General features: G+C 45.0%; 1 protein-coding gene across 2 annotated transcripts in view; it reads left to right on the top strand.

Moving 5' to 3' along the window:
• Positions 1-17473, top strand: part of OAT (ornithine aminotransferase) — a 29249-nt gene extending 11776 nt beyond the window's left edge. The window contains exons 3-10 of one of the 2 annotated variants that reach the window (XM_081329298.1): positions 2159-2383; positions 4448-4543; positions 5524-5651; positions 6933-7055; positions 9101-9229; positions 11882-11995; positions 12385-12529; positions 16919-17473. In XM_081329298.1, coding sequence (XP_081185424.1) covers positions 2159-2383; positions 4448-4543; positions 5524-5651; positions 6933-7055; positions 9101-9229; positions 11882-11995; positions 12385-12529; positions 16919-17079 — 1121 coding nt within the window. In that variant the 3' untranslated portion in view covers positions 17080-17473. Of the gene's footprint in view, positions 1-2158; positions 2384-2432; positions 2636-4447; positions 4544-5523; positions 5652-6932; positions 7056-9100; positions 9230-11881; positions 11996-12384; positions 12530-16918 lie in introns of those variants that run through there. The other variant, XM_081329299.1, reaches the window with a different exon arrangement.
• Positions 17474-17697: the final 224 nt, after the last annotated feature.

Genomic DNA, 17697 nt, shown 5'->3' with positions numbered 1-17697 from the left:
GTTTTGCCTTTCTACAAAGACAGAACATATTTTACAAGGCTGTCCAGGATTTAGGACACCAATAATTTGCAACACTTACCGCCTCATCCATGGTGTCTCTGCTTTTGTTCCACTTAGCAAGCTTCACTACTTTGTGAGAATGTTATCATCGGTTTAATTAGAAACTTAAACGGTGTCAAAGTCAAACTATTTCCTTGCTACTATATTGCCTCATAATGTTAGATGAAAGCTTGTTGTACAACACGAGCAGCTGGAAACTGTTTGTAGGTCAACTTTTTACTGGTTTAGGGCTGCACATTAGCAGATTTGTGGAATAATATTATCTCGCGGACAGTGTGCTTGACAACTAGATAAGTAACAAGTAATGTGCTTCCTTAAGGACAAGTACACAATTGTTTTCGCCTTGGTATCTTGCAGCCTGCTGAAGCATATTATTCTGGGAGAGAAATGCAGCTATCTAGTCTTCTGCTTACCTTGCAAATGTGAAAGTAAGCAATCTTCCCCTGGTGCAGGGGTAGGCAACCTCGGCTCTTTTATGACTCATGGACCTCAACTCCCAGAATTCCTGACAGCATGGCTGGCTCAGGAATTCTGGGAGTTGAAGTCCATGAGTCATAAAAGAGCCGAGGTTGCCTACCCCTGCCCTGGTGCCAGTCTATCAGCTCATGCAAGATATTCACATTTAAGCCCACTGTGAGCTCTCCTATAACAGAAAGATCTACCCTGTTTTAGGTTTGGTTAGAAACTGCATTTTAGACAAGGAATTAAAAAAAGAGGGTAATGATTAAGTATAGAACAAATCATCAAGATATGTAGGAAAACGTAGGCTTCTCACACCCTTTGAAGAAACCAGGCCCCCCCTGTTTTCCTGATTTTTGTGAGGAGCTGGTCATTTAGAAGCTGGTGTTTCAGCCAGTAATTAATTATTGTCTTTGGAATAGATTTTTTGAGTTTGATGTCTGTATCAATTAATGATAGCGTCTATTAACTAAAATTAATATAGAATGCTACCTTTGGTTGAGACTGCCAGATGATCATAGACCAGGATTGAGGTACTTCTAGATCAGGGGTGTCAAACTCAATTTCATTGAGCATCAGCATTGTGGTTGCCCTCAGGGGGCCGGGTGGGTATGGCCTGGGTGGGCGTGGCCTACTGGGTGGGCGTGGCTAGAGTGTGTATGGCCTACTGGGTGGGCATGGCCAGCTCTACATCGTTTGCATCAAGGGTGCCTATGGGGGCCTGGGCAGGAGTGGGACAGATCTGAGGGTCTCTGGCAGAAGGAGGGTCTCTGGGCCAGGGCCAAGGCAGTGGGGGCCGTTCCCTCAATGTTTCCAGGATGGCTTCGTGGGCCACATGAAACCACTTCGCAGGCCAGATCTGGCCCCCGGGCCTTGTATTTGACATGTTTGTTCTAGATTGTGTACAGCTTCTCTTATTTGTTCCAGCATGCATTGTCAGTCCTGGGAAATGGGGGAAAAACAATGGGGCAGAGTTCTCCAGAACTCCTGCTATGGAATGCATCAAAAAAGTAACCCCTGATTGGTTGCTAAAGAAGGAAGAAAATTGGCAATTCCCTCAAATGAGAAGGTTTTTTCTTAGCAAAAGTATGCACGCAGTCATTTTCAAAGGAAGAGGATTGTTCTTTGTATTTCATTTTATCAACTTGAACTTTCAGACTTCAGTGCGGTCGACGTGTCAGTAGAATGTTTGTCGCAGCACAGCTTCACTGATATTATGTTGTCACTCTACTCACTGAGTGAATTTTCTGTGAATGCAACACAGGCTGTAAAAGACAAACCTTTTAATTTTTGTGTTCAGACATGTCAGAATTGAGAAAAGATCATTTCTGTACTATTGTCATTCTGATTACGTTTTGCTAAACCAAATAATTTCATTTATGAAGTATGTTTGTGATGGAAAGCCACTTTAGAAATATTGATTATCAGATAAATGACTTTTAATGCAACCTGTGCACAATTACTTAAAAGTAGGTCTCATTTTGTTCAGTGGGATTCTAGGTAACCAAGACTATTTCAGCTTCCAGCAGTACTGTATTTGTCACTTTGTACCTATCAAATGATAGCTGCTTAATTTTTTTTTCATGCAGATAGATCATCCTGAAATAAGTAAATGTTGGTTGTTTTAATTCCTTTTCAGGTGTTTACGTATGGGACGTAGAAGGCAAAAAATACTTTGATTTCTTAAGTTCTTACAGTGCTGTCAATCAAGGCCATTGTCACCCAAAGATTGTATCCGCTTTGAAATCCCAGTGTGAGAAACTAACTCTTACCTCAAGAGCATTTTATAATGATGTGCTTGGTGAATATGAAGAATACATCACGAAGATGTTCAAATACAACAAAGTGCTTCCGATGAACACAGGTAACATTTCTTGACCTCTCCTCCAATCAGAATGCAAATAAGCATCTGTATAACATCTGTGCTACAGAAGCAAGCTGCAGATTCTAAAAGGTGAACTTATTACCTGGAACCTTGAAAATCTGTTGGACGCAACATTCTGTGTCTGTTCTGATCCCATTGAGAGAGAGAATGCCTTGTTTCTTTGTTCATTCTTTTATTCAGTTTATACAGCTACTCCTCTCAACAAGTGACTCTGGGTGGAAAAGAATTAAGGTAAAAACAAATTAACAAACGTTAAATAAAATTGAAATACATGGCAGTAATTCCATGGGGCTGACTCCTCCATATCCCAACTAGGATAGTCTTCCTATATAGGGAATCGACATCTCACATATTCCCTTGAGAAGTACAATTAAAACTACAGTATTTTTTTTAATTTAGCGAGAATCAGGTGCTATCTTTATTTTTTATTTCCAGAGCGATGCCCCTCTTACCGCTCTTTCCTGGATTTTAGGAAGGTGGAATCTATGTGTCCTTTTATATTATTTTTACCTTATTGGTTTACATTTTTTAAAATCCTAAATTAGTTACCCAAAGCCATAATTTGCCAATTGTGCTGCCGCAGACATAGGCTAAAAGAAATATATTTAATAGCTGGATTGCCTTAGACGCCATACCATCTGTGAAACCACTAGATGGCACCTGAAGACCAAAAATATTGAAAAGAAAATAATGATTAAAGATTTAATTTTTTTTTTAAAAAAATCATGTTTAATCCATATATTGGATCTTTTGGATATTGTGGAAAAATCCTGTGGAAGTGCCAGCCTCCTGAAAAAGCCTGAAAAATGCATGGTTTTTTTTTTCATAGTAGTGTGGATATGGTTTGCCAATGCTTTATTTGGTTTATTTTTAAACATCCTACCTTAGTCTGCAACTCTGGTATTATCTGTTGTTCTCCTATCCAAGAGCCACCCAGGCCAGTCCATGCTTTTGACCCCAAACAGGGACAGCCATGAAGCTGCTAAATGGAATTCCAACAACATCACAGTATTGTTCTGTACCAGCCTGCTACCGGCCCTGCAGAAAAGGCAACCCCTTTATAAACGGCAAGAGGCTGGAATGACGTCTGCCAAATTTATTACTACAAAAAACAAACAAGACACGAACCAAGATACAGGAGCTTTGAAACACTATCTGAGTGGTTGCTTTCAACAAACCAGCCCTCCCCAAACATTCCCTTTATAAAGAGTTCAGGGCGTGGCCTCTCTCTGCCTCCTTCCGAGAAGCCCCACAGCCTTCCTCTGTTTACTCCTACTTGACTGCCTCCTGCGTCGGGCGTCCTTGAACAGGGCCAGCTGTGGGTCATCTTCATCCACACTGTCATGCTCACACAGCTGGGTCTCCATGGTGACCAAGTGGGAGGGGCCTGCCTGAGGGCTATCATCAGCAAGATCTTCAACCCCCTCAGCAAGGTCTTCAACACCCCCCTCCTCCTCTGATTCGTCCGACCCAACTGCCGAACCCACAGGCTGACCCTGAATCACAACAAGTATAAACAAAAGTAACAGCAGCACAGATCTACCAGAGGCTGGATAAAGAAATAAGAATCATCTAGTGCTTACAACAGAAGGCACTGTAGTTGAGCAAGGGAAAGTTCCATAAACAGAATGGACTGGTCTTTTTGTTTCCTTCTGAGCTTTTTTATTGCCTCTTTTTAATGGTTCATAAATGTCTCTCTGTCTCTATGTGACTAGAACACATCCTCTCCAGCAGCCAACAGTCAGATAAACAGGGATTAGCACTAGACAAACAAGCAAGTAGAAAGCAATACCACAACCAAGGAACTACCAAGAGGAAACCCATACCCCCGCCAACACTGGCAGGGAAAGCTATTGTCTCTAAACAGGGAGCAAATCCCACATTCACTTGCGCTAATGATGTTACTTAGTCAGTTAATGATGTTACCTAGTCAGTTAATGAAATGTCTGAAAGCAAACCAAGCTCACGAGAACACCATGGACTCCACAATGTTTATTTCCTCTTTCCTTCCCATCTCTATTATATGTGTGTTCTTTGTCTTAGGTGTGGAGGCTGGAGAAACAGCATGCAAACTGGCTCGTAAATGGGCTTACTCAGTGAAAGGTATTCCAAAATACAAAGCAAAGATTATTTTTGCAGGTGAGTAACCAACTAGAATCAGCGTATTGGCTGAAATGCTTAAGAAGCATGCATAGTTAACAAAACAGAAGAGTTCTCTTTTATAATAATGGTAGTGCTGGAGGTTTATGATGGACATGCAATTTAAAGTTGAAAATTATAATATGCAACATTTATTGTTCTCTATTATTGGGACGCGGTGGCTCAATCGGGACGCGGTGGCTCAGTGAGTTAGGACACTGAGCTTGTCGATCAGAAGGTCCCGAGTGCCGCGTAACAGAGTGAGCGCCTGTTACTCGTCCCAGCTTCTGCCAACCTAGCAGTTCGAAAGCACGTAAAAATGCAAGTAGAAAAATAGGGGCCACTACGGTGGGAAGGTAACAGCATTCCGTGCGCCTTTGGCGTCTAGTCATGCCGGCCACATGCCGGCCACGGAGACATCCTCAGACAAGCGCTGGTTCTTTGGCTTTGAAACGGAGATGAACACCGGCCCCTAGAGTTGGAAATGACTAGCACGCATGTGTGGGGGAACCTTTACCTTTACTTATTGTTCTGTTCCTCATAATGGTAGAAAACAATGGTCAAGGCTGCTTTGGGATCTGCTCTAGTTAGGTTGGTACTTCATGCACTCAGTCACCACCAACTTTAAAGTGCTATGCTTTACCAGTCATGACCTTGGTGTTATTATATTGCAAGGTGTTTATAATGTAAAGATAAATGTCCCTTCTTATGAGTCTATATTAGATAGCATTCTGCTATAGCTAGAAACGAAAAATGTAGGTTAAACAATGTTAGCTTTAACATGGTACCCAATACAAATATAATAAAATTGTGACACAAATTATCAAGATGGTGGAATTTGATCGACGTTCATCCATAATAAAGGTGACAGTATATTTTTGAACATATAGTTACTCATATCTTTTCTTATCTACATAAACAATACTGAACAGTAAATATAGGTCCCTCTCTTAGTGTACTCGTCTTTTTACCCCTACTAGCTGGCAACTTCTGGGGAAGAACATTATCAGCAGTCTCAAGCTCTACAGATCCTTCCAGCTATGATGGGTTTGGACCATATATGCCAGGTTTTGAAATAATTCCCTACAATGATTTGCCTGCCCTTGAGGTACCTCACAATTTCCCAATCGGTGTTGTAAGATATTTAGCTGAATGTCCTAGAAGGCTGAAATAGCTTTTGCAGATTTGGCTTCTGACTGGGGTCTTAAGGATAAATGTTGCACATAGAGATTTCTTTAAATGATCTTGCTTATGAGACGTGGACTTGCATATGGGTGAATTTTCTCACAGAACTGGTTGTAGAATCGAACTGCTTCAGCATGAGAACATGTGGTTTAGTAACAGGAAATGGTTTCGTAATAGTCTGCCATAGAGTTATACACGAAGCTCCCACTTCGTATTGTCCACCCTCCCTGCCTATCAAGTGGGAATCGTCTCTCTGGGATCCAAATACTTCCTATACCAGTTTCTTTGGAGCAAAATATGACAAAAACGAGGATTCTGCTTATTGGTATGTACTTTAAAATGTTTAAAAATGGAAGCAAGCATTTCAGAATCGAAAAGGTGAATTGGGCGTATATGATATATGTTGAAAGAAGGAAAGGTTGTGAGGATGAGATACAACCTCTTGAACAGTGTGAATATGGTCAGTGTTTGGCCCTCAGGGTTTAGAAACCCCAATGCTGCCCGATTGATATTGGCCATGAAAACCTACGCCAATTTCAGTATGATTCATGGTGAGGGACTGAGATGCTGGCTCTCAACTTGTGGAGAAGGCAGGGAGAGTTGATAATACAAGAACAAAGGAGAATTTTTAAAAAAAAAAATGAAAATAAGGCAGAGTAGATAGCAAAAAGTATGTGAAACAGAGACTGGGGAAGAAGAGAGGCAGAAGTAAAGGGCCAACTTTTTATTACAAGTTTTACTTGTTTCTAACTAAAATTTCAACTTTTGGTAAAGTTAGTATAGGGAGAAATTTGCCCTTGGAAAATTTACCACTGAGAAGTGGAATATTAAGTACTATTCATTGGCACGTATTTTCCAGGTACTGTTCAACTAGTGCAGGTTTTTTTCCCCTCAAGGGCATTTCACTTTATAAAGCTATTCTGTGCATTTCCCATGCTGAGAACATTTCAAATGGTTGTTAATTTAAAGTGCAACGAAATCAAATTGCTTACATTAGATGGTGACATATGCTTGTGCGTTGGACTGAAAAAAAAACCAACTGCATTTTTAAAAAATATTTAAAAGAGTCTGGTATGAGCTGACCTATTCAGAAATAAGATTCAGTATGTTTCGGCTGTAGATCTTATCCGAGACTAGAATTTCCCCCACTGCTTAGTTGTATTTGGTGATTCTGATTCTTCTATAAATGTGCTTGTCCTTTTAGCGTGCGCTTCAAGATCCAAATGTTGCGGCTTTTATGGTAGAACCAATTCAAGGTGAAGCTGGTGTGGTTGTTCCTGATAAAGGTTATCTCACAGGAGTGCGAGAACTTTGCACAAAGCACAATGTAAGTTATTGTACCAAAAAGACATTGTAAGAGAGCATGTTAGTCTATGGTAGCCAAAAATCAGAAGAGGTCTGTTAACACTTTTTTCAGACTAACAAATGTCATTAAAAGCCATAAACTTTCCTGGACTAATAATTGACCTTGTCAGATGTTCTAAAATGAGAATAATTAAACTTTGGGAAATGGCCAAGCTTTGTAATTAACCGACACAATCATTTCTTTTAAAGTCCAGGAAGGAATTTAATTTAATTTAATTTAATAATATTTCTATACCGCCCTTCTCCCGAAGGACTCAGGGCGGTGAACAGGGCAAGAATAAAAATACAGAATTACAAAAGTTAAAAAATGATTAAATACATGCCCACTAAAAAACAATCAATACATATTAAAACCCCAATAAAATGACCCCACCAATCCCCCATCAGGCCAGGCCGGCTTGTTCGAACAAGTATGTTTTGAGATCGCGGCGAAAGGAGCGAAGATCGGGCGCCATCCGGAGCTCAACCGGAAGCTGATTCCATAGCTCCGGAGCGCCCTCAGAGAAGGATCTCCCCCTGGGGGCCACCAATCGACATTCTCTGATCGGTGGCACCCTGAGGAGGCCCTCTCTGTGGGAACGCACAGGGCGAAGGGAAGTTGATGCCGGCAGTCTATTGCTATTGCATATTTCAAGACACACATTAGGATATCTTCTGACAGTACTCTGTTGTACTCCAAATTATAGATTTTCTGGATCTTATTACTGTATTCAGAGCTAAAAACTCATTACTGGGCTGCAACATAGATATTTCTGGGCTGGAGACTTAAGATTCCCAAAATTAGGCAAAGGCAGGGTATAAACATGGATAGGGTAAGAACACAAAACTAAAATTGGTTTTAATTTCAGGGCATTTAAAATGTCATAACCTTTGATTAAATATCATTAATACAGTATTCCCTATGTATTCCATAATATCCTCCTTTTCTTTCAGTCAGAATTAATAACTTGTCAGCAACTTTTGAAAACTTTCACCTAAAACTTTTGTGCTTCTGGGGATTGGTACAGTATAAAAAACAAAAATGCCTTGGAGTTAATACCATAGTATAACACATTTTGAAAAAAAAACAGTGTTCATTTTTCTCAGTAATGATGCTTGTATGGTTCTGTTGGAATCTTATTCTCAAAGATGAGACATTACTCAGCTCTACTATCTTATCTGCTCTGTGCCTATCTGAAGCAGACAGAAGAGTATGCTTTGTGGGTTCTTAAGCTTGGACGCTTAATCCACTTCTAATCAACTAGTAAACTGCATTTACTACTCATTTTGTTGACAGAGCTGTTTTAACAACTTTGTTTACTTTTGGTTATAGCTTGGTTGAATATTACGTGGTATTTTATATTATACACATATTTTAATTTAAGTGCATAGTAGCGGCTCAGATAAAAATTTGCACATTATTAGCTTCCAAACAGTTAAAAGAAAAGGGTTAGCAAGATATGTAAAGGACTATAGACTTTTTCTGCTGACATGCATGGCTATTTTTAAAGATTGGCCTTTGAGAATGCTCCCTCCTTCCTTCCTTCCTTCCTTCCTTCCTTCCTTCCTTCCTTCCTTCCTTCCTTCCTTCCTTCCTTCCTTCCTTCCTTCCTATCCATCTGGGTATTTCCCCCCTTTTCATCCTCTCTATTCCCTTCTCTACTTCCATCATGTTTTTGCTCTTTCTGCTGTTAGGGAATATACACTGTGCAATAAGATTTGACTCTTTGTGTTGAGAGAATGGTCTGTATATACAGATGGGATCCCCTACATTTATAAGTGGGGTACCTTATTTTGAAATAGGTGATTTTAATCAGCAGGCATTAGGGCCAGGTGGCAATTTTGAAAGGTAATATTATGTAATACAGATATGTGATAACAGTGATATTATATTTCTTGTGGTACGATCGTATTAGCTTCTTGAAATAGAATTGCTTGGAATATTAGAATAAACTTGGTATGTTGAAGAAATATTAATTCTTGAATTTCCATAGAAGGCTATTGTTTGATTCTCTTTACCATTGACAGGTGCTCTTTATTGCTGATGAAATTCAGACTGGATTAGCCAGAACAGGGGAAATGCTAGCTGTTGATCATGAAAATGTTAGACCTGACCTGGTTTTGCTTGGAAAGGCGCTGTCTGGAGGTGTTTATCCTGTAAGTATTATATTTTTAAGTACTCTGAATTTGTTTTTGAATTTTTGAGCAAATTAATGATAGCGAGTAATTTGTAGAACGCTGAACTACGTAGCTACCCTTTTTTAGAAAAGGGGAAAAAAAGTTGAACAAAGAAAAAAAAAAGCGAAAAGAAGAGAAAAAGTAAACACAACGAGGGAACCTACAAGTTTAATGGATTTAAATTAGGACCACATTGGTTAGAAAAAGAATTTTCACCATGTCTTTAGTTTTATAGGACTGAGATAGTCTGCTGTCCTCGATGGGCATGCACTTGCTGCAAAATAGATACCTCTGACTGAATTCGAGAAGCGCTCAAACCTGTGTGGAGGGTTGTAACTTCTTTGAACTCCATGGGATTTAGTTCCAAGCATAGGATTACATCCAAATCTTGCTAAGTGAATCCTTTGGGCTTCCAAGAGTAACTTAGAAATGACCTAGAGCAGGGGTGGGGAACCTTGGCTCTTTTATGACTTGTGGACTTTAACTCCCAGAACTCCTCAGGAATTCTGGGAATTGAAGTCCACAAGTCATAAAAGAACTATGGTTCCCCACCCCTGACCTAAAGCCTTGAATTGAGCAAGAGGGACCGAAATGGTGGAACATTCTCTGTGATCCATCTACTAAGGCAGACATGTCAAACACAAGGCCCGGGGGCCAGATCCCGCCCACAAAGTGGTTTCATGTGGCCCGCAAAGCCATCCTGGAAACAGTGAGGGAATGGCACCCGCTGCCTTGGCCTGGCCCAGGCCGGCTGGGAGCCAATGTACAATTTCGTGGTGGCCATCTATGCTGAAACGCATTCAGTCTTAGCTCCACAAGGCCGTCTGGAAACAGCGAGGGACCAGCCCCTGCCGTGTCGGCCCTGCCCACTGGGTGTGTGCTGGGGAGGTATCACCCTTTGTGAGGAACGAAGAAATGCACCATTGCCTGTAAGTGGCCAGCACATGGCCCTGCCTACTTCGGGCAGGCTAGGGGCTGGGCAGCATTGCACTTTTCTTCAGATTCATGCCACCCGGCTCAGCCTCTCGGCACTGTGAGGAGAACGCCCCACTGCCTGCCAAAACCGGGCAGGCTGGGGGCTAGGCAGAATTGTGCAGGTAACATTGACTCTCATGCTGTTCATGGCATCCCCTACCCCAGAGCCTACCAAGCCGGATATGTGAAGTAGGAGAGTGCCATGTGCTGGCCACTTCCAGGCAATGGTACATTTCTTCATTCCTCAAAAAGGATGACACTTCCCCAGCTGCATTTCTTGCCTGTTGTTCTCCCTCCCTCATCTCAAATATTTTCCCATCACTCTGAAGGAAGGAAGGAAGGAAGGAAGGAAGGAAGGAAGGAAGGAAGGAAGGAAGGAGAGGAAGGGTCTGAGGGAAGTCCTGCCTTAGACCTTCCCTGCTGCCCTTTCACCATCCCCTTGCCCCCTCCTCCCAGCCTATCTTGGGGGGTCTCCCATCCTATTGCTAAGGAAGCTTTGGATACAAAGCCAGGTCTCTTCACAAGGAGAGGGAGTGGGCCTCCCTCTGACTTTGCCCTCATAGCCATCATGAGCAACCTGGCTAAGGAGAGCAAGCACAACAGCAGCAGCCTTGAGGAGGACATAGGTGCAGCTGGGCGCCCCCTTGGGGAAGTGGGGCTGGGCTTAGTGCCGCGAGTGCTTGAAGGCTGGGCCGGGTATTTGACCTCTGTGCCACCATCCAGCCCCCCCCCGCATGGTCTGAGAGGAACAGTGAGGCTCCTCCAATGGACCATGCTTGGCACTTGCCCCGGTCCCATCTCCGTCTGCCAGAGACCCTCAGATCTGTCCCACTCCTGCCCAGGTCCCTGTAGGCACCCTTGACGTGAACAATGTAGAGCTGGCCATGCCCACCCAGTAGGCCACACACACTCCAGCCATGCCCACCCAGTAGGCTGTGCCCACCCTGGCCACACCCACCCAGCCCCCTGAGGGTAACCGCAGTGCTGATGCGGCCCTCAATGAAATTGAGTTTGACACCCCTGTACTAAGGAATGCTGTCTGGCGGGGGCCAGGAAGAGAGTCTTTTCCATCATGGCTCCTGGCCTTTGGAATATCATTCCCTGAGAGATTAGATTGGCTCTGACCCTGATGGCCTTTCATAGCGTCTTTAGGAAGATAGGAGGTGGGGCTGAGGCCATACTTTGGTTATGCTGATTGGTAATTTATCAGCCTGTTTTTACTTCAGCTGCTATTTCTAGGTGTCTGGTTGCTTTTTAGATTTTCTTTTAACACTGTTGTGCCAAGTGTGAATTTGAGATGGGCAGCATATAAAAATTAAAAACATTAAATAAATAGCGGCTGGCTGGAGCCGGCACTGGCTGGGGGTGCAGCAGAAATGATATGAGAAACTTTTAGCACTGCTGATCCTTGCAAGACCACTTTTCCAAGATATCGCTAAAAGCAGATGCAACTTTATCATTTTCCAAGAAGACAATGTGGCATCAGAACACCAAATTAACACCTAAGGAATGAGCTGTTCTATGTTGTTGCCTTTAGTTGTACATAGTAGGTGTTTAGGTGGAAGGCGCCAAAATATTCTGAAAGAATGTTGGAAAGCAAAGTAAGGATTCATTTTTTAAAAAAAAATTTCCCCCCCAATCATACTGCTTCTATAGGTGTCAGCAGTTCTGTGCGATGATGAAGTTATGCTCACCATAAAACCTGGAGAACACGGCTCTACATATGGAGGGAACCCACTGGCCTGCCGAGTGGCTATGGCAGCACTTGAGGTACGCAAGTAATGGTTTAAGGCAGGGGGGTAGGCAACCTTGGCTCTTTTATGACTCGTGGACTTCAACTCAGGAATTTTGGGAGTTGAAGTCCACGAGTCATAAAAGAGCCAAGGTTGCCTACCCCTGGTTTAAGGGCTTCATGAAAACATCTGTTAATACACTGGAATATTTAGGCAAATTGCACGTTTTGAAGCACCGATACTAACAAACACTGCAGACTAATTCTATATACTTTTTTTTAATGTCTTTGAAAAGAAGACATGCATAATTTTGGGAACCTCTCGATTGCCCGTCATAGCACTATTCCATATTAAACCTCTTATTGCAAACGTTATGATATTCCCCCATGTTCATCTTTTTCAATTTCATTTTAAAACCGTTTTCAGGTCATCGAAGAAGAAGAATTGGCTAAAAATGCAGAAGTCATAGGCAGTCTATTGAGAAACGAGCTCATGAAGACGCCATCAGATATTGTCACACAAGTCAGAGGAAAAGGGTTATTGAATGCTATTGTTATTCGGGAAACTAAAGGTAAAATGATCATTATATTGTGCTACCACACATCACTGTGATAAAAAGTCCATCTCATCATTCCTTCAAGGAAAATTTGCAGGATCAGTTCTAAAGCGATACCCAGATATACACTGCATCCTTCCATCTTTCTTGGATGGGAATCAGGATGGTGTGGCTTCACTGGGAAGGTGGTTTTCTCCCCCTACCCTCACACCTTCATCCCATTACCTTAGAACACAAAAATACGGAGTTTGCCAGTCTGGGAACTGAAGTTTAACTTATCAGGAAGGCACTAACTTGGACTCTTTCGGACTTCATGCATCGTTATTCCGGCACGGACTTGTTCGCCCTCAGGGGTGCCCCCCTCTCCTGGGTGCATCCCGCCTTCTATGCTAACCCCAGTCTCGATGAAGGGCCCAATTGTTGGGACCCTGAGAGATGGCCGGGCAAGGGCAGGGGCCTTCAACATCAATATAAATTTAATAGGAGGCCCCTGATTAACTTTTTGGCGAAATTTTTTATGAGGTTAGGGAGAGGGGTGGGAGTGGGTGGTGGTTGTTTGACTATGGGGGGTGGTCATACAACCGTGGTTCAGGCCAGGCCGGGGTCTGATCGCGTAGGGGGAGAGCGGGGTGCGGTTACATCTGGGACTCGGGAGCGGGTCGTGGGACTACCGATTCCCACGACATTGGGGAATGGCAACAGGCGTATGGACAGAGGGCCGTATCATCATCGGGAGGGCCGTCTCCGCTATTTACAAGCGGTGAGGCGCTCCGACCCTCTGCTTCTTCCCCGAGGTGCCGGGAGCGAGGATGTGCAGCCTCCTGAGCTCCGGCTGGTGTACCTGAATGCCAGGTCCATGATTAACAAAGCTCCCCTCGTGCGGGATTTGATGGAGGGTGAGCATGCAGACCTGGCTTGCATCACGGAGACCTGGTTGGGTCCAGAGGGTGGGGTCCCTTTGGTTGATCTCTGCCCACCAGGTTTCCGGGTGCTGCACCGGCCTCGGGCTCACGGTAGGGGCGGGGGAGTGGCGGTAGTTATTAGGGAGACCTTATGTCCGCGGGAGACCACCGTTCCTCAGATAGTCGGGTGTGAGTCTCTCTTTATGAGATTTGGTCCGGGGGCGCAGTTGGGCTTGCTGCTGGTGTACGTTTCACCTAGTCGCACAGCAGCAGCCCTGCCTGAGCTACTCGATGTCCTCTCTGGGTTGGTGATTGAGTTCCCCAAACTTATAGTTTTGGGTGACTTCAATCTACCATCCCTGGGAGGGTCATCTGGGTTGGCTCGGGAGTTCATGGCTTCCATGACGGCCATGGACCTGACGCAGGTAATTACCGAACCAACTCATGAGGGAGGCCACACCCTTGACCTAGTTTTTTTATCTGGACGGTGGCTTGATGATCTTGGTGGGGGCTCTCCATTTATTATGCCCCTGTCATGGACCGATCATCACCTCCTGCGGCTGGTCTTCCGTTTTGCCACCCCCCGCCGTGGGGACGTGGAACCAACTAGATGGTACCGCCCCAGGCGCTTAATGGACCCGGATGGGTTCCAGGCAGCGCTGGGGTCCCCACCTGCCTCCGTTGCTCACAACTCGGCGGAGGCCTTAGTGGAAGCCTGGGAAAGGGCAGCCACTGAGGCACTTGACCGAGTTGTACCCTTGCGGCCCCTGACCCGGTGCAGATCCCATCGAGCTCCATGGTTCTCTGCGGAGCTCCGGGAGATGAAGCGTCGGAAACGGGGCCTAGAGAGCTGTTGGAGGTCCAGCCGATCCGAATCCGACCGGTTGCGACTAAGAACCTATATTAGGTCTTATCTCACAGCGATGAGGGCGGCGAGGCGTAATTACTTCTCTGCCCTCATCGCGTCCGCAGATAATCGCCCGGCCGCCCTGTTTAGGGTGACTCGCTCCCTCCTTAATCAGGAGGTGAGGGAGGATCCCTTACAGGGTCGTGCCGAGGAGTTTGGTCAACATCTGTCGGATAAAATCGCTCAGATTCGGACCGGTCTGGACTCCAGCTGGGCAGAGTCTGACGATCAGGACACGGGCGGTCTTGTCAATGTTATCTGGGAGGAGTTTGATTCTGTGACCCCTGAGGAAGTGGACAGGATTATGGGGAGGTTGAGCTCCTCCACATGTTTATTGGACCCGTGCCCTTCCTGGCTGGCTTATGCAGCCAGGGAGAGGACACGAGGCTGGTTCCAGGCAGTTATATCTGCTTCTTTGAGTGAGGGTAATTTCCCCGCCGTCTTGAAGGAGGCGGTGGTGAGACCTCTCCTCAAGAAGCCTGCCTTGGACCCAGCTGTGTTAAACAACTTTCGTCCAGTCTCCAACCTTCGCTTTCTTGCGAAGGTTGTTGAGAGTGTGGTGGCGCATCAACTTCCTCTGGTTCTGGATGAAGCGGATTATCTCGACCTGTCCCAATCGGGCTTCAGGCCCGGGTACAGCACGGAGACGGCATTGGTCGCTCTGGTGAATGATCTCTGGAGGGCCCGGGACAGAGGACATTCCTCTGTCCTAGTCCTATTAGACCTCTCGGCGGCTTTCGATACCATCGACCATGGTATCCTGCTGCGGCGTCTCAGGGGATTGGGAGTGGGAGGCACAGTTTTTCAGTGGTTCTCCTCCTATCTCCTGGGACGCTCGCAGTCGGTGTTGGCAGGGGGGCAGAGGTCGACCCCAAGGGCTCTCGCTTGTGGAGTTCCTCAGGGATCGGTCCTCTCGCCTCTCCTGTTCAACATCTACATGAAACCGCTGGGTGAGATCATTCGTGGTTTTGGAGTTGGGTATCATCAATATGCTGATGATACCCAACTTTTCATTTCTACCCCAAACCACCCCAGTGATGCCCTCGCTGTGATGTCCTGTTGCCTGGAGGCGGTTCGGGTCTGGATGGGGAGGAACAGACTTCAGCTCAACCCCGACAAGACTGAGTGGCTGTGCATCCCGGCATCCCGGGACATTCAAAATGTTCCATCTCTTTCTATGGGGGGTGAGTTTTTACCCCCCGTGGATAGGGCTCGCAACTTGGGAGTCCTCCTAGACTCACGGCTTACTCTAGAACAGACATGTCAAACACAAGGCCCGGGGGCCGGATCCGGCCCGCGAAGTGGTTTCATGCGGCCCGTGAAGCCATCCTGGAAACAGTGAGGGAATGGCCCCCGCTGCCTTGGCCCTGGCCCAGAGACCCTCCTTCTGCCAGAGACCCTCAGATCTGTCCCACTCCTGCCCAGGCCCCCATAGGCACCCTTGATGCCAACGATGTAGAGCCCACCCAGTAGGCCATACGCACTCTAGCCACGCCCACCCAGTAGGCCACGCCCACCCCGGCCACACCCACCTGGCCCCCTGAGGGCAACCGCAATGCTGATGCGGCCCTCAATGAAATTGAGTTTGACACCCCTGCTCTAGAAGATCATATAGTAGCCGTGACTAGGGGGGCTTTCGCCCAGGTTCGCCTGGTGCGTCAGTTGCGGCCCTATCTGGACCGGGATGCCCTGTGCACGGTCACTCATGTGCTCGTGACCTCTCGTCTGGACTACTGCAATGCTCTCTACATGGGGCTTCCCTTGAAGACCACTCGGAGGCTCCAACTGGTACAGAATGCGGCTGCGAGAGTTGTCTTGGGAGTTTCCCGGTACTCCCATGTTACACCTTTGCTCCGCGAGCTGCATTGGCTACCAGTTGTCTTCCGGGTGAGGTTCAAGGTTTTGGTGATGGTTTTTAAGTCCTTACATGGCATGGGTCCGGAATACCTCGGGGACCACCTGCTGCCGGCGTCGACTCCCCTCTGCCCTGTGCGTTCCCACAGAGAGGGCCTCCTTAGGGTGCCTCCGGTCAGAGAATGTCGGCTGGTGGCCCCCAGGGGGAGGGCCTTCTCTGTGGGTGCCCCAGCTTTATGGAATCAACTGCCGGTGGAGCTCCGGATGGCACCGGATCTCCGCTCCTTCCGGCGCGGGTTAAAGACCCATTTATTCGAACAAGCTGGCCTGGCCTGATGGGGGAATGTCAGGGTTTTTATGGGTTTTTATAATTGATTGTTTTAATTGGGCAATTTATTTAATCTTTTTTAACTTTTGTATTTCTATTTATATTCCCTGTTCACCACCCTGAGTCCTTCGGGAGAAGGGCGGTATAAAAATCCAATAAATGAATGAATGAAAATGACTAACTTGCTGCTATGTGCAAAAGGGGAAACGTCAAGAGAACTCTTACCAAATTCAGATTAATGATCTATTCACAGCAAAGTTCCAGTCTTCTGCCAAAATTGTTTTGTCCCCTTGCCGGAAATGAAACCCGAGTAAAACTGTGCCTTATTTGTTGTGTGTTTTATATTGTAATAGATTTAGATTCTAAGCAAAAAAATAACGGTCTTTTTCTTTTTTCTTTTAATCTTTCTGAAGATTGGGATGCCTGGAAAGTCTGCCTAAGACTCCGTGACAATGGACTGCTGGCCAAGCCGACACATGGGGATATAATCCGGTTGGCTCCCCCACTAGTGATCAAGGAAGACGAGATCAGAGAGTGCATTGAAATTATCCACAAAACTCTTCTCTCTTTTTGAAGGCATCGTGTTTGACCTGCGCCCGTAATCAGATGACAAACTGCTGTAGCTCAAGCATGGTCTTGCACTAGCTCGGCCGGATCCTTCCTGGTTTATTTTATTTTTTGCTCTGTTCAGCCACAGAAAATCAGCCTTTGAAGATCAAATTAAAACATTTATTTTATAATGGGTCTAAAGGAAAAAAAAGACTAAATTTCATCCCTTTTTTTCTGTTTGTGGACTATTCGTTCAATCTCTTTTAATGAATTGTAATTTGAATGGTTACTTACATTTCAGCCAAAGTATAAATTATATACCTTCCTGTACCAAATATTACATCTAATGAAACTTTTCATTTAAAAAAAAGCATTGACATTCTTTTTTTCCATTTTGTGCCGAAACCTGAAATCTTAATTATTGGGAGACAATGATTGTAATCTTTAAGAAAATCTTAAGTTTTGAAAAAAAGCGAATAATAGAATGCTTTACTGCTTGAAAAAAATACCAATTCATAAAGCCTGATCAAATGGGATGAAATACAAGCAGCTTCTCATTACCAGAACATGCATAAATTAACAACCTACTGTTTCTGTGTGTGTGTGTGTGTGTGTGTGTGTGTGTGTGTGTGTGTGTTACTAC

This window comes from Vipera berus, assembly GCF_964194415.1.
Source record: "Vipera berus genome assembly, chromosome: 5".
NCBI lineage: Eukaryota > Metazoa > Chordata > Lepidosauria > Squamata > Viperidae > Vipera > Vipera berus.
This window is presented reverse-complemented; position numbering and strand designations above follow the sequence as displayed.